This window comes from Lithobates pipiens, unplaced genomic scaffold (assembly GCF_037356315.1).
Source record: "Lithobates pipiens isolate NorthernLeopardFrog02 unplaced genomic scaffold, aLitPip1_a1.2 Scaffold_30, whole genome shotgun sequence".
Classification (NCBI taxonomy): Eukaryota; Metazoa; Chordata; class Amphibia; order Anura; family Ranidae; genus Lithobates; species Lithobates pipiens.
Window position 1 is genome coordinate 26,975,983 of NW_027507791.1, and position 24,371 is coordinate 27,000,353.

Sequence of the window (24,371 nt, forward strand, 5' to 3'; positions counted from 1 at the left end):
CATGATGGGTGATGGACGAGGAGGATGGATGCGGATGGTGGATGGAGAGGATGGATGAGGGTGATGGATGAGGATGACAGATGAGGGTGATGGAGGTGCATGTGATGGTGAAGGAAGTTGATCTCCATCCTCCGGCTCTGTTGGGGAATCTGAGGATAATTTTATTGTCTCTCCATCCAGGGAATTCTCATCCGTCAGCTGATAGCAGATCCCCTCCCCCATCTCAGATGCTGATGTCAGGCTGGTCCTCCCCTCCTCCTCCTGGATGCAGACTCCCCACCCTCATCCTGGAGGCTGCGGTACCCGCTGGATGTGAAGGTGATGGGGGAGGGGGGGATGTGTTTGCGGGTGAGGGGGGTGGAATGGAAGGGTTTGGGGTGACAGGATGTATGGGTGGCACAATGGGGTCCCCCAAATTCTGCAGAGATGGAGAGTTTACCCCTCCCCCTCCCGATAGAGAAGAGCTTCATCATCCTCATCACCATGTCTGTAATATAATACAACATATGTGACCGAGGAGTCCTCATCATTATCCATCCGTCCTGAGAGTCCATCATGTATATATATATATATATATATATATATATATATATATATATATGAGACTTATTTACATCCCGGGTGTCATATGTCAGTAATGTTCCCCCCATATAGATGTCATGTGAAGGTATCGGGTATGTTCCATCCTGGGTAGATGTCATGTGAAGGTGTCGGGTATGTCCCATCCTGGGGAGATGTCATGTGAAGGTATCGGGTATGTTCCATCCTGGGTAGATGTCATGTGAAGGTGTCGGGTATGTCCCATCCTGGGTAGATGTCATGTGAAGGTATCGGGTATGTCCCATTCTGGGTAGATGTCATGTGAAGGTGTCGGGTATGTTCTATCCTGGGTAGATGTCATGTGAAGGTGTCGGGTATGTCCCATCCTGGGTAGATGTCATGTGAAGGTGTCGGGTATGTCCCATCCTGGGGATATGTCATGTGAAGGTGTCGGGTATGTCCCATCCTAGGTTGATGTCATGTGAAGGTGTCGGGTATGTCCCATCCTGGGGATATGTCATGTGAAGGTGTCGGGTATGTCCCATCCTGGGTAGATGTCATGTGAAGGTGTCGGGTATGTCCCATCCTGGGTAGATGTCATGTGAAGGTGTCGGGTATGTCCCATCCTGGGTAGATGTCATGTGAAGGTGTCGGGTATGTCCCATCCTGGGTAGATGTCATGTGAAGGTGTCGGGTATGTCCCATCCTGGGGATATGTCATGTAAAGGTGTCGGGTATGTCCCATCCTGGGTAGATGTCATGTGAAGGTGTCGGGTATGTCCCATCCTGGGTAGATGTCATGTGAAGGTGTCGGGTATGCCCCATCCTGGGTAGATGTCATGTGAAGGTGTCGGGTATGCCCCATCCTGGGTAAATGTCATGTGAAGGTGTCAGGTATGTCCCATCCTGGGTAGATGTCATGTGAAGGTGTCGGGTATGTCCCATCCTGGGTAGATGTCATGTGAAGGTGTCGGGTATGTCCCATCCTGGGTAGATGTCATGTGAAGGTGTCAAGGAATGTCCCATCCTGGGTAGATGTCATGTGAAGGTGTCGGGTATGTTCTATCCTGGGTAGATGTCATGTGAAGGTGTCGGGTATGTCCCATCCTGGGTAGATGTCATGTGAAGGTGTCGGGTATGTCCCATCCTGGGTAGATGTCATGTGAAGGTGTCGGGTATGTCCCATCCTGGGGATATGTCATGTGAAGGTGTCGGGTATGCCCCATCCTGGGTAAATGTCATGTGAAGGTGTCGGGTATGTCCCATCCTGGGGATATGTCATGTGAAGGTGTCGGGTATGCCCCATCCTGGGTAGATGTCATGTGAAGGTGTCGGGTATGTCCCATCCTGGGTAGATGTCATGTGAAGGTGTCGGGTATGTCCCATCCTGGGTAGATGTCATGTGAAGGTGTCGGGTATGTCCCATCCTGGGTAGATGTCATGTGAAGGTGTCGGGTATGTCCCATCCTGGGTAGATGTCATGTGAAGGTGTCGGGTATGTCCCATCCTGGGTAGATGTCATGTGAAGGTATCGGGTATGTCCCATCCTGGGTAGATGTCATGTGAAGATGTCGGGTATGTCCTATCCTGGGTAGATGTCATGTGAAGGTGTCGGGTATGTCCCATCCTGGGGATATGTCATGTGAAGGTATCGGGTATGTCCCATCCTGGGTAGATGTCATGTGAAGGTGTCGGGTATGTCCTATCCTGGGTAGATGTCATGTGAAGGTGTCGGGTATGTCCTATCCTGGGTAGATGTCATGTGAAGGTGTCGGGTATGTCCCATCCTGGGTAGATGTCATGTGAAGGTGTCGGGTATGTCCCATCCTGGGTAGATGTCATGTGAAGGTGTCGGGTATGTCCCATCCTGGGTAGATGTCATGTGAAGGTGTCGGGTATGTCCCATCCTGGGGATATGTCATGTGAAGGTGTCGGGTATGTCCCATCCTGGGTAGATGTCATGTGAAGGTGTCGGGTATGTCCCATCCTGGGTAGATGTCATGTGAAGGTGTCGGGTATGCCCCATCCTGGGTAGATGTCATGTGAAGGTGTCGGGTATGTTCCATCCTGGGTAGATGTCATGTGAAGGTGTCGGGTATGTCCCATCCTGGGGAGATGTCATGTGAAGGTGTCGGGTATGCCCCATCCTGGGTAGATGTCATGTGAAGGTGTCGGGTATGTCCCATCCTGGGGAGATGTCATGTGAAGGTGTCGGGTATGTTCCATCCTGGGTAGATGTCATGTGAAGGTGTCGGGTATGCCCCATCCTGGGTAGATGTCAGGTGAAGGTGTCTGGTATGTCCCATCCTGGGGAGATGTCACGTGAAGGTGTCGGGTATGTCCCATCCTGGGTAGATGTCATGTGAAGGTGTCGGGTATGTCCCATCCTGGGGAGATGTCATGTGAAGGTGTCGGGTATGTTCCATCCTGGGTAGATGTCATGTGAAGGTGTCGGGTATGTCCCATCCTGGGGAGATGTCATGTGAAGGTGTCGGGTATGCCCCATCCTGGGTAGATGTCATGTGAAGGTGTCGGGTATGTCCCATCCTGGGGAGATGTCATGTGAAGGTGTCGGGTATGTTCCATCCTGGGTAGATGTCATGTGAAGGTGTCGGGTATGCCCCATCCTGGGTAGATGTCAGGTGAAGGTGTCTGGTATGTCCCATCCTGGGGAGATGTCACGTGAAGGTGTCGGGTATGTTCCATCCTGGGTAGATGTCATATGTCATGTGAAGGTAGGTATGTGTCAGTTGTGCTGTATATGTGGGCGGGGTGTGTATACGGCGGTGTGATATTCTGTATGTGTGGGTGGTGACATTACAGGATCTATGTACACCAATAGGATGAAGGAGAGAAAGCAGAACACAGATAATGGAGTGAGGTGGGTCACTGAATCCGGGGAAGGGGGTAGGTTTGGTCACTGTCCTGGGGAAGGAGGTGAGATGGGTCACTGTGCTGAGAAACGGGTAGGGTGGGTCACTGGATCCATGGAAGGGGGTAGGGCACAGGTTGGACTTGTGTCTTTTTTCAACCTCACCTACTATGTAACTATGTAGGTTGGGTCACTGCACTGGGGTAGGGGGTAGATTGGATCACTGTATCTGGGGAAGGGGGTAAGTTGGGTCACTGTGCTGGGGAAAGGGGTAAGGTAGGTTACTGGATCTGGGGAAGGGGGTAGGTTGGGTCACTGTGCTGGGGAAAGGGGTAAGGTAGGTTACTGGATCTGGGGAAGGGGGTAGGTTGGGTCACTGGATCTGGAGACAGGATGAGATGGGTCCCTGGATCCAAGGAAGTGGGTAGAAGTGTGTAACTATGCCATGAAAAGGATGTGAAATTGGGGCAATGTACTGGGAAAGGGGGTGATGTGGGTCACAGGATCGGGGGAAGGGGGGCAGGTTGGGTCACTGTGCTGGGGAGGGGGGTTGTTTTGGTCACTTGATCCATAAAAGGGGGTTAAAGTGTGTCACTGGGCCATGATGGGGGGGGGGGGGCTGAAATAGGGCACTGTACTGGAAAAGGGGTTGAGGTGGGCCAGTTTTTTGAGGGGGACACCATAGCTGTAGTTTACTAAGATTATGTGTTTTTCCTTTTCCTATAATTATATGCTATCTGGGGAAAGGAAATGAGGGGATCAGGGTGAAGAGAGTAGAGGGGCAGACTGGTTGGGGCACTTGGGCTCATCAAGTAGAAGTTTTATAGGACAGGTTAGAGGAAGCTTAGCCAAGGTTCACAAGGAGAAGGTTTCTGGAACAGGTCAGAGGAAGCTCGGTGGGGGGACATGGGCTCACCAAGGAGAAGGTTTATAGCATAGGGAAGAGGCAGCTCGGTGGGGGGACATGGGCTCACCAAGGAGAAGGTTTCTGGAACAGGTCAGAGGAAGCTCGGTGGGGGGACATGGGGCTCACCAAGGAGAAGGTTTATAGCATAGGGAAGTGGCAGCTCGGTGGGGGGACATGGGCTCACCAAGGAGAAGGTTTCTGGAACAGGTCGGAGGAAGCTCGGTGGGGGGACATGGGCTCACCAAGGAGAAGGTTTATAGCATAGGGAAGAGGCAGCTCGGTGGGGGGACATGGGCTCACCAAGGAGAAGGTTTATAGCATAGGGAAGAGGAAGCTCAGTGGGGGGACATGGGCTCACCAAGGAGAAGGTTTATAGCATAGGGAAGAGGCAGCTCGGTGGGGGGACATGGGCTCACCAAGGAGAAGGTTTATAGCATAGGGAAGAGGAAGCTCGGTGGGGGGACATGGGCTCACCAAGGAGAAGGTTTATAGCATAGGGAAGAGGAAGCTCAGTGGGGGGACATGGGCTCACCAAGGAGAAGGTTTCTGGAACAGGTCGGAGGAAGCTCAGTGGGGGGACATGGGCTCACCAAGGAGAAGGTCTCTGGAACAGGTCGGAGGAAGTTTGGTGGGGGGACATGGGCTCACCAAGGAGAAGGTTTATAGCATAGGGAAGAGGCAGCTCGGTGGGGGGACATGGGCTCACCAAGGAGAAGGTGTCTGGAACAGGTCGGAGGAAGCTCGGTGGGGGGACATGGGCTCACCAAGGAGAAGGTCTCTGGAACAGGTCGGAGGAAGCTCGGTGGGGGGACATGGGCTCACCAAGGAGAAGGTTTCTGGAACAGGTCGGAGGAAGTTTGGTGGGGGGACATGGGCTCACCAAGGAGAAGGTTTATAGCATAGGGAAGAGGAAGCTCAGTGGGGGGACATGGGCTCACCAAGGAGAAGGTTTCTGGAACAGGTCGGAGGAAGCTCAGTGGGGGGACATGGGCTCACCAAGGAGAAGGTCTCTGGAACAGGTCGGAGGAAGTTTGGTGGGGGGACATGGGCTCACCAAGGAGAAGGTTTATAGCATAGGGAAGAGGCAGCTCGGTGGGGGGACATGGGCTCACCAAGGAGAAGGTGTCTGGAACAGGTCGGAGGAAGCTCGGTGGGGGGACATGGGCTCACCAAGGAGAAGGTCTCTGGAACAGGTCGGAGGAAGCTCGGTGGGGGGACATGGGCTCACCAAGGAGAAGGTTTCTGGAACAGGTCGGAGGAAGTTTGGTGGGGGGACATGGGCTCACCAAGGAGAAGGTTTATAGCATAGGGAAGAGGAAGCTCAGTGGGGGGACATGGGCTCACCAAGGAGAAGGTTTCTGGAACAGGTCGGAGGAAGCTCGGTGGGGGGACATGGGCTCACCAAGGAGGTTTCTGGAACAGGTCGGAGGAAGCTCGGTGGGGGGACATGGGCTCACCAAGGAGAAGGTTTCTGGAACAGGTCGGAGGAAGCTCAGTGGGGGGACATGGGCTCACCAAGGAGAAGGTTTCTGGAACAGGTCGGAGGAAGCTCGGTGGGGGGACATGGGCTCACCAAGGAGGTTTCTGGAACAGGTCAGAGGAAGCTCGGTGGGGGGACATGGGCTCACCAAGGAGAAGGTTTCTGGAACAGGTCGGAGGAAGCTCAGTGGGGGGACATGGGCTCACGAAGGAGAAGGTTTCTGGAACAGGTCAGAGGAAGCTCGGTGGGGGGACATGGGCTCACCAAGGAGAAGGTTTCTGGAACAGGTCAGAGGAAGCTCGGTGGGGGGACATGGGCTCACCAAGGAGAAGGTTTCTGGAACAGGTCGGAGGAAGTTTGGTGGGGGGACATGGGCTCACCAAGGAGAAGGTTTCTGGAACAGGTCGGAGGAAGTTTGGTGGGGGGACATGGGCTCACCAAGGAGAAGGTTTATAGCATAGGGAAGAGGAAGCTCAGTGGGGGGACATGGGCTCACCAAGGAGAAGGTTTCTGGAACAGGTCGGAGGAAGCTCGGTGGGGGGACATGGGCTCACCAAGGAGAAGGTTTCTGGAACAGGTCGGAGGAAGCTCAGTGGGGGGACATGGGCTCACGAAGGAGAAGGTTTCTGGAACAGGTCAGAGGAAGCTCGGTGGGGGGACATGGGCTCACCAAGGAGAAGATTTCTGGAACAGGTCGGAGGAAGTTTGGTGGGGGGACATGGGCTCACCAAGGAGGTTTCTGGAACAGGTCAGAGGAAGCTCGGTGGGGGGACATGGGCTCACCAAGGAGAAGGTTTCTGGAACAGGTCGGAGGAAGCTCGGTGGGGGGACATGGGCTCACCAAGGAGAAGGTTTCTGGAACAGGTCGGAGGAAGTTTGGTGGGGGGACATGGGCTCACCAAGGAGAAGGTTTCTGGAACAGGTCGGAGGAAGCTTGGTGGGGGGACATGGGCTCACCAAGGAGAAGGTTTCTGGAACAGGTCAGAGGAAGCTCGGTGGGGGGACATGGGCTCACCAAGGAGAAGGTCTCTGGAACAGGTTGGAGGAAGCTCGGTGGGGGGACATGGGCTCACCAAGGAGAAGGTTTCTGGAACAGGTCGGAGGAAGCTCGTGGGGGGACATGGGCTCACCAAGGAGAAGATTTATAGGATGGGATAGAGGAAGCTTAGCCAGGCGACTCAGGTAACCAAGGAGGAGGTTTATAGGATGGGTTAGAGGCAGCCATGTGTGATCCATGGATCACACATGAAGATGAAGAGACTGGCAGCAGATGAAATAATGGCAGCTAGGCTCAGAGTCCCTCACCCCAGCGACTTTAATAATAAACTGAATTATTCATGAGGGGGGAGGAAATCACATACAATCTGCTGAAATAAAGCCATGCAGGAGACATCTCCAATAATGTGTAGACAAGTTTTCCTGCACAGGACCCCAGGGTGGAAGGTCGGAGGTAACTGGGTCAGAAAACATCCTACAGGAGGAGATATGAGGGAAAAGCCAGAGAAGCGAGGACAGGAAATGGGTCAGGGACTCATCGTCATCTGTTGATGTTCTTCTTGTAATGTTCCCTCTGCAGCTCCCACCTATGTCCCGCTCTGTACGTTGCCATATTTGTGTCGCCATCTTTGGAGATGCCATGTGGTCTTGGTGCTCCATTCCGTTGTCTTGTTCTCCAGCTGCAGTTTGTCTCCTCGTGTCTTCCAGCCGTTACCCCATGATGTGCTCTGTGTTTGTAGGTCCTGATGTGTGACGGGATAAATAACCTCTGTTGGACCTGCCCGCTTCTTGTCTTCTCTTCTGCAGGTTGTCCCAGTTTGCTGACCAGTCCCTCATTGGATAGAAGGAAGAGGCTCATTATGGGACAGCTCCTGAAATGAAGGACTCTTGTATCCACTGGAAGAGGCTTTGACCACTCTCTCCACTCTCTCCATCATGAGGAAGGTTCTTGGTGACTAGCTCTGAGCTCAGCCAACATTTCCATTGAGTAGGAGCCTTCCAATCACAAGATGCTGACCTCTAGAAAAGCCCTCATTAGTAACCTCAACTATGTCCACCTACAGCATGTGTCCCTTGGGGTTCACCTGAGCATGCACTCTGAGGTGACGGAAGACCCAATGGGTCAGGACACAAGCCTGAAAGATCTTCCTGCTCATCAACACCAATATAAAGACACTTCGGATACGTTATTGGTGGATGCCAATTCCAATGACCCATCTGTGCCATGCCAGTGCTGTAACCAGCATTCCAGCCATGCAGAGACCATCAAGTACAGCTCCAATGAGAACCTGGAGGCAATTATGTGTGAGGATTATCTGTCTCCAGACGATCTTCCTCTTAGTCCCCTATCTCCATCATCTCCCTCCACAGACAGCAGCAGCTCTTCGGATTTCACATTGGACGATTCTCCGGTGTCGATGTACTACAAGGAATATACTCAGGATGACCTGGAGACACCAGACCAACAGCCAGACATTATTCCTCTGGATGTGGAGCGAGGGAGCTCACCTCCATCTTCCTTGGATGACTCCATCGATTCTTCACACCCAATTACTGAGCGAAGGCGTGACGTGCCTGAGAACACCATCAACAACAACATGGTTCCTGAGGATGTCCCATTCATCGACTGGAGCTCAGACTCCTCCACAGACAGTAATTCCAATTCCTTTCTAGAAGCTCAGCACCCCGATCCGCCATCTTTGGGTTCTACCTCCATCGATGTGGATGACAATGTGGATCCAAAACGCCAACTGGATGTTGTAGAAAAAGAGGATGTTGCCAATGCGAACCAAACCAATGTTCACCGATGGCCTTTGGATGGAGATCTTCTCCCGAGCCTCTCCGTGCCAGACGAGCCTTCAACACAAACCCCCAAAAAGACTATTACCTCCTTCCACGAACTGGCTCAAAGAAGGAGGAAGAGCGGGGGCCCTCCACAGCCAAAGAAGGATAAAAGTGATTGGCTGATTGTTTTTTCTCCCGATGTTGAGCAGCCGCCCGTCAATGAACTCACAGCCTCGGCTTTCTACCATGGACTGGTGATGCCACAAGCTCAGCCATTGCCGGAAGGAAAAGAGGTCACCACCTTCCGGGAACTGAGATATCGCAATTCCGTTAACAAGCAAACAAGTCAACATGTAAAAGCCCCCATCACAGTGGTCAAGGGGCCCCAGGACTCTGCTGCACAAGCCCATCCAATAACGGAGGTACCAAACAGTTCCTATGACTTCACCAATAAAAATAACCACCAAGACTGCACAAGAGAGAGTGATGAGAGGGAACGAGGGCCACAGGAAGGCCACAATGGACCGGCCAGAGGATCTCAGAGAGCCGATATGAAGCTACCAGACCTGGACACACCAGAAGCCCCACATAGATTATGGGCACGAAACGATCACCGAACCGGCACGCTGGTAGACTCGCTGTCCGCCATGACAGTGAGGATGGGGAAGCACTGCTCACCTGTATCATTCAACAACATCTACAGCAAAAAGGAGGAAGTTCCAATGAAGGAGAAGAAGGCGGGGGTGCAGCGACGAGGAATGGCAGATGGCGGTGACCGCAGAGGTCTAGAAGGTAAGGCCGTGGTGAATAGTATGGGGGAGGGGAAATTCTAGGAAAGACATGAATGTGCAATGGTGGTCAATTGGTAAAAACACTCAGCCATGAAATATGGTGAAAAAAACACCCAGCAATCAGCCAATTGTGTCCTTCCTACACTGCCTGGAGGTAGAAATAGCCAAACCAAGGACTCCGCTGGAGATAGTGATAGCCAATCCAAAGACTGTGTCTGGAGTTGGCGATAGCCAATCCAAAGTCCGCTTGGAGATGGCAATAGCCAATCCAAAGACTCCGCCTGGAGGTGGCCATAGCCAATCCAATGATTCCACCTGGAGATGGTGACAGCCAATCTAATAACTCATGTAATGGTATAATGAATCTAATAACTCCGCCTGGAGATGGTAATAGCCAATCCAATGCTAGGAGGTGGCAATAGCCAATCCAAAGACTCCGCCTAATGGGCGATAGCCAATCCAAAGACCCCCACCTGGAGATGGCTATATCCAATCCAAAGATTCTGCTGGGACATGGCGTTAGGCAATCCAAAGACACTGCCTGGAGCTGGCAATAGCCAATCCGATTACCTCACCTGGAGATGGCGTTAGCCAATCCAAAGACTCCGCTTGGAGATGGCGATAGCCAAACCAATGACTCCACCTGGAGATGGTGATAGCCAATCCAAAGACTCTGCCTGGAGATGGTGATGGCCAATCCAAAGAATCTGCCTGGAGATGGCGATAGTCAACCCAAAAAACTCCACTAGGAGGTGGCGATAGCCAATCCAAAAACTCCTCTTGGAGGTGGTGATAGTCAATCCAAAGACTCCGCCTTGAGATGGCGATAGCCAATCCAAAGATTCTGATGGGAAATGGCGTTAGTCAATCCAAAGACACTGTCTGGAGCTGGCAATAGCCAATCCAATGACTTCACCTAGAGATGGTGTTAGCCAATCCAAAGACTCCTCCTGGAGATGGCAATAGCCAATCTAAAGACTCTGCCTGGGTTTTGTGCTAGCCAATCCAAAGACTGTGCTTGGAGATGGTGATAACCAATCCCAAGAGTGTACCTGGAGGTGGTGACAGCCAATCCAAAGACTCCGTTTGGAGATGGCGATAGCAATTCCAAAGACTCTGCCGGGAGGTGGCAATAGTCAATCCAATGACCCTGCCTAGAGATGCCGATAGCCAATCCAAAGATTGCCTGGAGATGGTGATATAGCCAATCCAATGACTCCGTCTGAAGATGGAGATATCCAATCCAAAGACTTTTCCTGGAGATGGTGATAGCCAATCCAAAGACTCCGCCTAGAGATGTCGATAGCCAATCCAAAGACTTTGCCTAAAGATGGCGATAGCCAATCCAATGATTCTGATGGGAAATGTCAAAGACACTGCCTGGAGCTGGCAATAGCCAATCCAATGACTCTACCCGGAGGTGGCAATAGCCAATCCAAAGACTCTGCCTAGAGCTGGTGACAACCAATCCAATGACCCTGCCTGGAGATGGCGATAGCCAATCCAAAGATTGCCTGGAGATGGCGATAGCCAATCCAAAGATTGCCTGGAGATGGCGATAGCCAATCCAAAGATTGCCTGGAGATGGCGATAGCCAATCCAAAGATTGCCTGGAGATGGTGATAGCCAATCCAATGACTTCATCTGGACATGGCGTTACCCAATCTAAAGACTCTGCCTAGGTTTGGTGCTAGCCAATCCAAAGACTGTGCTTGGAGATGGTGATAACCAATTCAAAGACTGCACCTGGAGGTGGCGACAGCCAATCCAAAGACTCCACCTGGAGATGCCGATAGCCAATCCAAAGACTTTGCCTGGGGACCGGCACAAGAATCATGTGTGGCCTCCAGACCTACAACATCACTGGACGTCACCGCCAAGAACATATCTCACTGACTGGATGTGACATCATACCTTCCTCTCTCCGAGGCCAATGGCCTTCTTCAGAGGATGGAAAATAAGGCAACGGACCAATCGGAATTCATTTTCGCTCTGCTTTTTCTATGGAGATTTATTTGAACCGCAGCAAGATGGAGGCACAAGGTACAAAAATGGAGGCTTAGGCTGTAAGACCAGAGTGAAGGGTGCTGGGACAGCATGGAGGTGGTTGTCTGGAGAGGACCAAGATGGAGGCCGTCTGCAGAAGACCATTTGCCAGATGGAAGCACTCAGAAATATAGATGGCGGCTCCGGGGCCAGATAAAGGTCTTCTGGTTATAAAGGGGTTGGACTGACACCAGATGGAGGCTCTCTGGAGCTTAGAGGACAGAAGGTGGAGGCTCTCCGGAGGTTAGAGGACAGAAGGTGGAGGCTGTCTGGAGGTTAGAGGGCAGACGGTGGAGGCTCTCCGGAGGTTGGAGGACAGAAGGTGGAGGCTGTCTGGAGGTAGAGGGCAGACGGTGGAGGCTCTCCGAAGGTTAGAGGACAGAAGGTGGAGGCTCTCCGAAGCTTAGAGGACAGAAGGTGGAGGCTCTCCGAAGGTTAGAGGACAGAAGGTGGAGGCTCTCCGGAGGTTAGAGGACAGAAGGTGGAGGCTCTCCGGAGGTTAGAGGACAGAAGGTGAAGGCTCTCCGGAGGTTAGAGGGCAGACGGTGGAGGCTCTCCGGAGGTTAGAGGACAGAAGGTGGAGGCTCTCCGGAGGTTAGAGGACAGAAGGTAGAGGCTCTCCGGAGGTTAGAGGGCAGACGGTGGAGGCTCTCCGGAGGTTAGAGGACAGAAGGTAGAGGCTCTCCGAAGGTTAGAGGGCAGACGGTGGAGGCTCTCCGGAGGTTAGAGGGCAGAAGGTGGAGGCTCTACGGAGGTTAGAGGGCAGACGGTGGAGGCTCTCCGGAGGTTAGAGGGCAGAAGGTGGAGGCTCTACGGAGGTTAGAGGACAGAAGGTGGAGGCTCTACGGAGGTTAGAGGGCAGAAGGTGGAGGCTCTCCGAAGGTTAGAGGGCAGACGGTGGAGGCTCTCCGGAGGTTAGAGGGCAGAAGGTGGAGGCTCTACGGAGGTTAGAGGGCAGACAGTGGAGGCTCTCCGGAGGTTAGAGGGCAGACGGTGGAGGCTCTCCGGAGGTTAGAGGACAGAAGGTGGAGGCTCTCCGGAGGTTAGAGGACAGAAGGTGGAGGCTGTCTGGAGGTAGAGGGCAGACGGTGGAGGCTCTCCGGAGGTTAGAGGACAGAAGGTGGAGGCTCTCCGAAGGTTAGAGGGCAGACGGTGGAGGCTCTCCGGAGGTTAGAGGACAGAAGGTAGAGGCTCTCCGGAGGTTAGAGGGCAGACGGTGGAGGCTCTCCGGAGGTTAGAGGACAGAAGGTGGAGGCTCTCCGAAGGTTAGAGGGCAGACGGTGGAGGCTCTCCGGAGGTTAGAGGGCAGAAGCTGGAGGCTCTACGGAGGTTAGAGGGCAGATGGTGGAGGCTCTCCGGAGGTTAGAGGGCAGACGGTGGAGGCTCTCCGGAGGTTAGAGGACAGAAGGTGGAGGCTCTGCGGAGGTTAGAGGGCAGAAGGTGGAGGCTGTCTGGAGGTAGAGGGCAGAAGGTGGAGGCTCTCCGGAGGTTAGAGGACAGAAGGTGGAGGCTCTGCGGAGGTTAGAGGGCAGAAGGTGGAGGCTGTCTGAAGGTAGAGGGCAGAAGGTGGAGGCTCTCCGGAGGTTAGAGGGCAGAAGGTGGAGGCTCTCCGGAGGTTAGAGGGCAGAAGGTGGAGGCTGTCCTGTCTGGAGGTAGAGGGCAGAAGGTGGAGGCTCTCCGGAGGTTAGAGGGCAGAAGGTGGAGGCTCTCCGAAGCTTAGAGGACAGAAGGTGGAGGCTCTCCGGAGGTTAGAGGGCAGAAGGTGGAGGCTCTCCGGAGGTTAGAGGGCAGACGGTGGAGGCTCTCCGGAGGTTAGAGGACAGAAGGTGGAGGCTCTCTGGAGGTTAGAGGGCAGAAGGTGGAGGCTCTCCGGAGGTTAGAGGGCAGACGGTGGAGGCTCTCCGGAGGTTAGAGGGCAGAAGGTGGAGGCTCTCCGGAGGTTAGAGGGCAGAAGGTGGAGGCTGTCTGGAGGTTAGAGGGCAGAAAGTGAAGTCTCTCCGGAGGTTAGAGGGCAGAAGGTGGAGGCTCTCCGGAGGTTAGAGGGCAGAAGGTGGAGGCTGTCTGGAGGTTAGAGGGCAGAAAGTGAAGTCTCTCCGGAGGTTAGAGGGCAGACGGTGGAGGCTCTCCGGAGGTTAGAGGGCAGAAAGTGAAGTCTCTCCGGAGGTTAGAGGGCAGAAGGTGGAGGCTGTCTGGAGGTTAGAGGGCAGAAAGTGAAGTCTCTCCGGAGGTTAGAGGGCAGAAGGTGGAGGCTCTCCGGAGGTTAGAGGGCAGAAGGTGGAGGCTGTCTGGAGGTTAGAGGGCAGAAAGTGAAGTCTCTCCGGAGGTTAGAGGGCAGACGGTGGAGGCTCTCCGGAGGTTAGAGGGCAGAAAGTGAAGTCTCTCCGGAGGTTAGAGGGCAGACAGTGGAGGCTCTCCGGAGGTTAGAGGACAGGAAGGTGGAGGCTCTCCGGAGGTTAGAGGGCAGAAGGTGGAGGCTCTCCGGAGGTTAGAGGGCAGACAGTGAAGTCTCTCCGGAGGTTAGAGGGCAGAAGGTGGAGGCTCTCCGGAGGTTAGAGGGCAGAAGGTGGAGGCTCTCCGGAGGTTAGAGGGCAGAAGGTGGAGGCTCTCCGGAGGTTAGAGGGCAGAAGGTGGAGGCTGTCTGGAGGTTAGAGGGCAGAAGGTGGAGGCTGTCTGGAGGTTAGAGGGCAGAAGGTGGAGGCTCTCCGGAGGTTAGAGGGCAGAAGGTGGAGGCTCTCCGGAGGTTAGAGGGCAGACGGTGGAGGCTCTCCGGAGGTTAGAGGGCAGAAGATGGAGGCTCTCCGGAGGTTAGAGGGCAGAAGATGGAGGCTCTCCGGAGGTTAGAGGGCAGAAGGTGGAGGCTCTCCGGAGGTTAGAGGGCAGAAGGTGGAGGCTCTCCGGAGGTTAGAGGGCAGAAGGTGGAGGCTCTCCGGAGGTTAGAGGGCAGAAGGTGGAGGCTCTCCGGAGGTTAGAGGCCGCAGAGAGGTGAGTGGTGGACTGTCCTCCATGTCTGGATGGTGGTTGGTGATGGGCACAGTGGCGGTCACATGGCTGAGTGTTTCCACCAAGATGGAGGACTGTACAGGCAGAAGCCACTATGATGAATCTGATTGGGGGAGGTGCGCTGACCACACCCCCTGTGGGTAGGGCAGTGTATACTGATAATTATTAGGAATATTGTATCTTATGACCATTTCATGATGTCTTCTCATCCCAACTCTCCCCCCTCCCCTCCCCCGCACATCCTTGGCCTCTTGCTCACCCTTCCCCCTCACTATTCTTTGTATGCATGCCCCTCCCCCGTGGCATGACTCCGCCTTCTGTGTGCCTGGCGCTGAACCGGTGGACACATTTACCATCAGTGTTTGGTGGTCCACCACCTTCTAGGCTCCTCCTCCGGCTCTCTACTAATCTGACTCCGCCCCCTGCTCTATTACCACATGGCTCCACCCTGGAGGTTCCCCGTTGCTTTGCCCTGCCCCTGCAGACCTGGTACTCCCGACTTCCTGTCCGCCTGTCCCCCGTAGGGGCCTCTTCTCCCCCCCAGCGAGCAATTCTCCCCCTACTGGACACCCCAGATATGGCCATCCTGCTGTCCCCGCTCTTCCCTAGGACCAGGAGCCGAGAGACGGGGCCACCGAGGGCCCCCACCGCCGACTCGCCACACACAGGTTACGCCTCTTCTGTCTACCAATCAGAGTGCGCCGGTCATATATCTCATCACATGACCCTCATCCACCAACCAATGAGTCAGAAAATGTAACATGGGGCCCAAGAGTCCTCAACCCCTCCCCATCACCTGACTGCCCCTCCCCCACCCTCCCCATCACCTGACTGCCCCTCCCCCTCACTGCCCCTCCCCATCACCTCACTGCTCCTCCCCCACCCTCCCCATCACCTCACTGCCCCTCCCCTCCCCCACCCTATCCACCTCTCCCCATCACCTGACTGCCCCTCCCCCACCTGACTGCCCCTCCCCCACCCTATCCACCCTCCCCATCACCTGACTGCCCCTCCCCCACCCTATCCACCCCTCCCCATCACCTGACTGCCCCTCCCCCACCCCTCCCCATCACCTGACTGCCCCTCCCCACCCTATCCACCCCTCCCCATCACCTGACTGCCCCTCCCCCACCCCTCCCCATCACCTGACTGCCCCTCCCCACCCTATCCACCCCTCCCCATCACCTGACTGCCCCTCCCCATCACCTCACTGCCCCTCCCCCACCCTATCCACCCCTCCCCATCACCTGACTGCCCCTCCCCCACCCTCCCTATCACCTAACTGCCCCTCCCCATCACCTGACTGCCCCTCCCCCTCACCATCACCTCACTGCTCCTCCCCCACCCTCCCCATCACCTCACTGCCCCTCCCCTCCCCATCCCCCTCTCCCCATCACCTGACTGCCCCTCCCCCACCCCTCCCCATCACCTGACTGCCCCTCCCCCACCCTATCCACCCCTCCCCATCACCTGACTGCCCCTCCCCCACCCTATCCACCCCTCCCCATCACCTGACTGCCCCTCCCCCACCCTCCCTATCACCTCACTGCCCCTCCCCATCACCTGACTGCCCCTCCCCCACCCTCCCTATCACCTCACTGCCCCTCCCCCTCACTGCCCCTCCCCATCACCTCACTGCTCCTCCCCCACCCTCCCCATCACCTCACTGCCCCTCCCCTCCCCCACCCTATCCACCTCTCACCCATCACCTGACTGCCCCTCCCCCACCCCTCCCCATCACCTGACTGCCCCTCCCCCCACCCCTCCCCATCACCTGACTGCCCCTCCCCCACCCTATCCACCCCTCCCCATCACCTGACTGCCCCTCCCCCACCCCTCCCCTGACTGCCCCTCCCCCACCCTATCCACCCCTCCCCATCACCTGACTGCCCCTCCCCCATCACCTCACTGCCCCTCCCCCACCCTATCCACCCCTCCCCATCACCTGACTGCCCCTCCCCCACCCTCCCTATCACCTCACTGCCCCTCCCCATCACCTGACTGCCCCTCCCCCTCACCTCACTGCTCCTCCCCCACCCTCCCCATCACCTCACTGCCCCTCCCCTCCCCATCCACCTCTCCCCATCACCTGACTGCCCCTCCCCCACCCCTCCCCATCACCTGACTGCCCCTCCCCCACCCTATCCACCCCTCCCCATCACCTGACTGCCCCTCCCCCACCCTATCCACCCCTCCCCATCACCTGACTGCCCCTCCCCCACATCACCTGACTGCCCCTCCCCCACCCCTCACTGCCCCTCCCCATCACCTCACTGCCCCTCCCCCACCCCTCCCCATCACCTCACTGCCCCTCCCCCACCCCTCCCCATCACCTCACTGCCCCTCCCCCACCCTCCCCATCACCTCACTGCCCCTCCCCCACCCCCTCACTGCCCCTCCCCATCACCTGACTGCCCCTCCCCCACCCTATCCACCCCTCCCCATCACCTCACTGCCCCTCCCCCACCCTCTCCATCACCTCACTGCCCCTCCCCCACCCTCTCCATCACCTCACTGCCCCTCCCCCACCCTCTCCATCACCTCACTGCCCCTCCCCTGTCCTCTCAACCCATCCCCCACACCTCACTGCCCCTCCCCCACCCTCTCTATCATCTCACTGCCCCTCCCCCGTCCTCTCCACCCCTCCCCATCACTGCCCCTCCCCCACCCTCTCCATCACCTCACTGCCCCTCCCCCTTCTGAAGTTGTGGAAGGACTGTCTATGATTGGAGGGCGGAGTCAGCTGTGTGTGTAATCTGAGCTTCAGTAAACAATGTGGGGGGGAGGGGGTGGTGCCCAATAAATCTCCGGTGGTGGGTGGGGCTTCCCACGGATAGTTGAATCCAATTAAGAGGGCGGAGACACCAAAGAGAGGCGGAGCTTTCTGCTCCCATACCAACAATCACATGACACCGTAAGGCGAGGACGTGGGCGGAATTTAGTGCCGAAGGCTGTATGACGTCTACAGGCTCCGCCCACCCTTGGCCACGGAACTATTATAGGTCAGCTGACAAAACGTCCTTCCGTACTACACCGGAAATAAGGAAGGAATTGGCGTATGGAACAATCATGTGATGTGTAGAGCCAATCAGCGGCCAGAGAGAAAAAGAGCGAGAATGTTATAGAGAAGGGTGAGTGAGACCCCGAGACCCGCCCCGACGTGATCCTACCCCCCATACCTCTATATACCACCCTCCCCCATATTATACCCCCTATAGCCTCCTATATACCACCCTCCCCCATATCCACATCACCCCTCCCCCATAATATAGAACATATTATAAAAATTTATACCACCCCTCCCCATATTATACCCCCCCATACTCTATATATCACCCCTCCCCCATATTTATATCACCCCTCCCCCCATATTATACCTATATATCACCCCCCATATTATACCCCCCCATACCTCTATATATCAACCCCTCCCCCATATTGTACCACCCGCCTCCCCCATATTATACCCCCCATACCTCTATATACCACCCCCTCCCCCATATTATACCCCCCATACCTCTATATATCACCCTCCCCCCCATATTATATCACCCCTCCCCCCATATTATACCCCCCCCATACCTCTATATACCACCCCTCCCCCATATTATACCCCATACCTCTATATACCCCCCATACCTCTATATACCACCCCTCCCCCATATTATAACCCCCCATACCTCTATATATCACCCTCCCCCCATATTTATATCACCCCTCCCCCCATATTATACCCCCCCATACCTCTATAATACCACCCCTCCCCCATATTATACCCCCCATACCTCTATATACCACCCCTCCCCCATATTATACCCCCCATACCTCTATATACCACCCCCCCCCATATTATACCTCCCCATACCTCTATATATCACCCCTCCCCCATATTATACCCCCCATACCTCTATATACCCCCATAACTCTATATACCACCCCTCCCCCATATTATACCCCCCATACCTCTATATACCCCCTCCTCCGTATTATACCCCCCATACCTCTATATACCCCTCCTCCGTATTATACCCCCCATACCTCTATATATCACCCCTCCCCCATATTATACCCCCCATACCTCTATATATCACCCTCCCCCATATTATATCACCCCTCCCCCCATATTATACCCCCCCATACCTCTATATACCACCCCTCCCCCATATTATACCCCCCCCATACCTCTATGATACCACCCCTCCCCATATTATACCCCCCATACCTCTATATATCACCCTCCCCCATATTATATCACCCCTCCCCCCATATTATACACCCCCCATACCTCTATATACCACCCCTCCCCCATATTATACCACCCCTCCCCCCATATATACCCCCCATACCTCTATATACCACCCTCCCCCATATTATACCACCCCTCCCCCATATTATACCCCCATACCTCTATATATCACCCCTCCCCCATATTATACCCCCCATATTATATCATCCCTCCCCCATATTATACCCCCCATACCTCAATATACCACCCCTCCCCCATATTATACCCCCCATACCTCAATATACCACCCCTCCCCCCATATTATACCCCCCATACCTCTATATATCACCCTCCCCCATATTATACCCTGCATACTTCTATATACCACCTCCCCCATATTATACCCCCATACCTCTATATATCACCCTCCCCCATTATTATACCCCCATACCTCTATATATCACCCTCCCCCATATTATACCCTGCATACCTCCTATATACCACCCTCCCCCATAGTTATACCCCCCATACCTCTATATATCACCCTCCCCCATATCATATCACCCCTCCCCCAAATTATATCACCCCTCCCCCCATATTATACCCCCCCATACCTCTATATACCACCCCTCCCCCATATTATACCACCCCTCCCCCATATTATACTCCCCATACCTCTATATATCACCCTCCCCCATATTATACCCCCCATATTATATCATCCCTCCCCCATATTATACCCCCCATACCTCAATATACCACCCCTCCCCCATATTATACTCCCCATACACTCTATATATCACCCCTCCCCCATATTATACCCCCCATACCTCAATATACCACCCCTCCCCCATATTATACTCCCCATACCTCTATATATCACCCCTCTCCCCCATATTATACCCCCCATACCACTATATATCACCCTCCCCCATATTATACCCTGCATACCTCTATATACCACCCCTCCCCCCATATTATACTCCCCATACCTCTATATACCACCCCCTCCCCATATTATACCCCCCATACCTCTATATATCACCCTCCCCCATATTATATCACCCCTCCCCCCATATTATACCCCCCATACCACTATATATCACCCTCCCCCATATTATACCCCTGCATACCTCTATATACCACCCCTCCCCCATATTATATCACCCCTCCCCCCATATTATACCCCCCATACCTCAATATACCACCCCTCCCACATATTATACCCCCCATACCTCAATATACCACCCCTCCACCATATTATACCCCCCATACCTCAATATACCACCCCTCCCCCATATTATACTCCCCATACCTCTTTATAACATCATGGTATAGATAAAGGGGGACTTTATATACAAAGGTGGATGAGTGCCGGGAGGAATTTTGGATGGGGCACGATGGATGAGGGGGATTCAATACACAGAGGAGGAGGAGTCCAGAATGGGGAGGAGTTTTTTATGTGTTGCGATGGATAATGGGGGATTTCATACACAGAGGAGGAGGAGTCCGGGATGGGGTGGAGTTTTTTATGGGTTTTGTTTTTTAAACCTGCAAAGCAAAAGGCATAATGAGCTAGTATGCACCGCATACTAGCTCATTATGAAATACTTACCTTAGAACGAGGCCCCGACATCTGGCCCGATCCACGCCGAGGGAGCCGACATGCTCCCTCAGCGTTTCTTCCGGGTATCGCGGCTCCGGCGCTGTGAGTGGCCGGAGCCACGATATCGTCACTCCCGCGCATGCGCGCCGGAAATTTCATTCCGGCCGGCCACTGCCGGATTTTCAGGCCGAGAACCCCCTTGTGCGCATGCGCCGCTGCAGTCAGCGGCGCATACCGAGGGGGATATCTCCTACACCGTACAGGTTTAGGAGATATTTTTTTTTTACCTACAGGTAATCCTTATTATAGGGCTTATTATAGGGCTTACTTGTAGGTAAAAGGTAAAAATTTGAGTATACAACCACTTTAATACACAGAGGAGGAGGAGTCCAGAATGGGCGGGATTGATAAAGGGGGACTTTATATACAGAGGAGGAGGAGTCCGGGATGGGGTGGAGTTTGGAATGGGGTGGGGCTCTATATACAGAATAGAAGGGGGAGGAGTCTAGCATAGATAAAGTGGGGGCTCCATACTCTGAATAACACGCCCCGTCCTTTGTTCTCTCCTTCTTGCAGGTGGCGTGGGCGAGCCGCTGATGGCGGATGGGGGCGGAAACTTCCTACAGCGAGACAAGAAAAGTAAATTGACGTCTTTTCAGAATTTCTGTTTCAATCTTTTTATTGAGTTTGGAAATGAGAAGAAAAACAATATAAAATATGAACGGCCAATCATAGTCCACGTGTAGAAATATGGTGACATCAGTACAAGACCGGGGGCGGGGTCAAGCAACATCCAATTAAAAGGGGGCGGGGTCAATCAGCATCCAATTAAAAAGGGGAGGGGTCAATCAATGTCCCATTAAAAATGGTCTTACAGATCCCACTGACTCTCATTTAATAAAATGTTATAAAAAAAAAAAGTCCTGCCCTTTGACCCTTACTTACAATGTATCTCTCCTCATACAGAGAGAAAAACACAGGGGGCGGTCTTCACAGTGACTGATTTCTCTCCTAGCCAATCAGAGGCCACAACAGCGATCAGGTGACTCGGAGTCAGGAGTTCTGGGTCCTGATCGTTAGTACAGGATGGGGAGGAGTCTGGGTGTGGGATGGATAAAGGAATCCAGGATGGGGAGGAGCCTGTGGTGGGATGGATAAAGGAGGAGCCTGGGTGTGGGATGGATAAAGGAGGACTTTATATACAGAAGAGGAGGAGTCCAGGATGGGGAGGAGCTGGGGGTGGGATGGATAAAGGAGGAGTCCAGGTTGGGGAGGAGCCTGGGTGGGATGGATAAAGGAGGACTTTATATACAAAGGAGGAGGAGGAGTCCAGGATGGGGAGGAGCCTGGGGTGGGATGGATAAAGGAGGACTTTATATACAGAGGAGGAGTCCAGGATGGGGAGGAGCCTGGGGGTGGGATGGCTAATGAAGGACTTTATATACAGAGGAGGAGGAGTCCAGGATGGGGAGGAGCCTGGGGTGGGATGGATAAAGGAGGACTTTATATACAGAGGAGGAGTCCAGGATGGGGAGGAGCCTGGGGGTGGGATGGCTAATGAAGGACTTTATATACAGAGGAGGAGGAGTTCAGGATGGGGAGGAGCCTGGGGTGGGATGGATAAAGGAGGACTTTATATATATATATAATGGAGGAGGAGTCCGGGATAGGGAGGAGCCTGGGGTGGGATGGATAAAGGAGGACTTTATATACAGAGGAGGAGGAGTCCAGGATGGGGAGGAGCCTGGGGGTGGGATTGATAATGAAGGACTTTATATACAGAGGAGGAGGAGTCCAGGATGGGGAGGAGCCTGGGGTGGGATGGATAAAGGAGGACTTTATATACAGAGGAGGAGTCCAGGATGGGGAGGAGCCTGGGGGTGGGATGGCTAATGAAGGACTTTATATACAGAGGAGGAGGAGTCCAGGATGGGGAGGAGCCTGGGTGGGATGGATAAAGGAGGACTTTATATACAGAGGAGGAGGAGTCCAGGATGGGGAGGAGCCTGGGGGTGGGATTGATAATGAAGGACTTTATATATAATGGAGGAGGAGTCCGGGATAGGGAGGAGCCTGGGGTGGGATGGATAAAGGAGGACTTTATATACAGAGGAGGAGGAGTCCGGGATGGGGAGGAGCCTGGGGTGGGATGGGAGGAGTCTGGATGTTCTATTCGCTGGCACTGATACTCATTTTTATAATAAAACAATCCTGCCCACAATATTCTGGCCCCGCCCCCGATCGATCCTTTCGGTATTTCCTCTTATTTTTGCAGGCAGTCGTTCGTTTCTCTCAATGTTTCTTTCCTTTCCATTCACGAGAGAGAAAAACACAGGGGGCGGGCTTCATAGTGACTGATCACTCTCCTAGCCAATCGGAGGCTGTGGCAGCGTTCGGATTACCCAGAGCTGGGGGTACGGGACGTGGGGCTCCCGCTGAGACCCCATTGTCTGGGAATTGGCTGTGTGGCGCCCGCCCACCACAAAGACATACGAGGCCCCGGGGGGGGGGGGGGAAAGCTCCGCCCAGTGAGGCTGCATATCTGCGCACTGAGGGCGTGAAGGGGTTAAGGCAGGGGTCTCAAACTGGTGGCCCTCCAGCTGTTGCGGAACTACAAGTCCCATCATGCCTCTGCCTGGGGGAGTCATGCTTGTACCTGTCAGCCTTGCAATGCCTCATGGGACTTGTAGTTCCACAGCAGCTGGAGGGGCCGCCAGTTGGAGACCCCGGGTTCATGTCTGGGGATGTTTTCCATGGATTGGTGTGATGTCCGGAGACGAGGCACCTTGGGACGGGTCCACCACGTGTGGAGAGCTGAGCCCACCTCACCACAACCCCGGACACAGGAGGGTGACGCACCCGGGAACATTTTTATAAAGGCGTTGAGGCGGTAGGTACCATCCCGCAGACACCTTGTACCCCCGCCTTAATCAGGGCAACATTCAGAATACCCTTGTGGTGGGGTCCAGGTTCACCAGTCCTCCTCCTCGGGGGTGGGGCCCAAGTCCCTCTCCTAAGGTAGCTGTGAAGAGGGAAGTTACATGGATGTTCACCCTGCCAGGTCGGGGCTTTTCCTCCGCATGTGTATTGGTTGTAAGTGGAAATTCTTGGGGGAGGGGGGCATCTCCAAATCCTGTACAAAATCCGAGGGCGGCGCACACCTCTCTGGTCAAGAAAGGGTCCTCTACCGGAGAGGTTCCCGTTATTCCACCGGCTAAGGTGTGCAGGTGACATCCCTGGCGGGAATTGAGGGTTACTGAGAAGGGGGAGCAGAGAGCCCGCCATCTACAGGTGGATTCCCGCAGACCAGCACAACGGGAGACAATGGGGGGCCACATGGTGGTCTTACGGGAGGGAGGCCGGAGCACCAAGTCTATAGGCCGAGGGGAACAAGCCTGGGCCTCTATGGACATCCAGTCCGGCCAATAATGCTTATATTGTGGGATGTAATATTCCCGAAAGGGCCGTAAATTGTACCCGGGCCAACCTACTGCACTTAGCGCCCCAAATAAATGACCCGAGTGCCTCCGGCAGGACTAAGATGGAAACTTCTACAATAATGCAGCATTTTGGGCAAAACCAAAAAACCATCTTCTTCACTGATGCAATTCTCCCTGTCCAAGACAAGGTTGCATCAGACCACACCCCTCGCATCCCCCCATACACAGACCACGCCCCTCGCATCCCCCCATACACAGACCACGCCCCTCGCATCCCCCCATACACAGACCACGCCCTCGCATCCCCCCATACACAGACCACGCCCCTCGCATCCCCCCATACACAGACCACGCCCCTCGCATCCCCCCATACACAGACCACGCCCCTCGCATCCCCCCATACACAGACCACGCCCCTCGCATCCCCCCCATACACAGACCACGCCCCTCGCATCCCCCCCATACACAGACCACGCCCCTCGCATCCCCCCATACACAGACCACGCCCCTCGCATCCCCCCCCGTACACAGACCACGCCCCTCGCATCCCCCCCGTACACAGACCACGCCCCTCGCATCCCCCCCGTACACAGACCACGCCCTCGCACCCCCCGTACACAGGCCACGCCCCTCGCACCCCCGTACACAGGCCACGCCCTCGCATCCCCCATGCACAGTGGACT

General features: G+C 54.6%; 1 protein-coding gene across 1 annotated transcript in view; it reads left to right on the plus strand.

The window, feature by feature from the left end:
- Window positions 1-357: 357 nt before the first annotated feature.
- The window catches only part of RUSC1 (RUN and SH3 domain containing 1), a gene marked incomplete in the record, with an annotated part of 26,313 nt that continues 2,299 nt past the window's right edge, over window positions 358-24,371 (plus strand). The window contains 4 exon segments of the mRNA XM_077463794.1: window positions 358-2,988; window positions 3,029-3,148; window positions 7,603-9,372; window positions 20,825-20,887. Of these exon segments, the coding sequence (XP_077319920.1) occupies window positions 7,806-9,372; window positions 20,825-20,887 (1,630 nt within the window).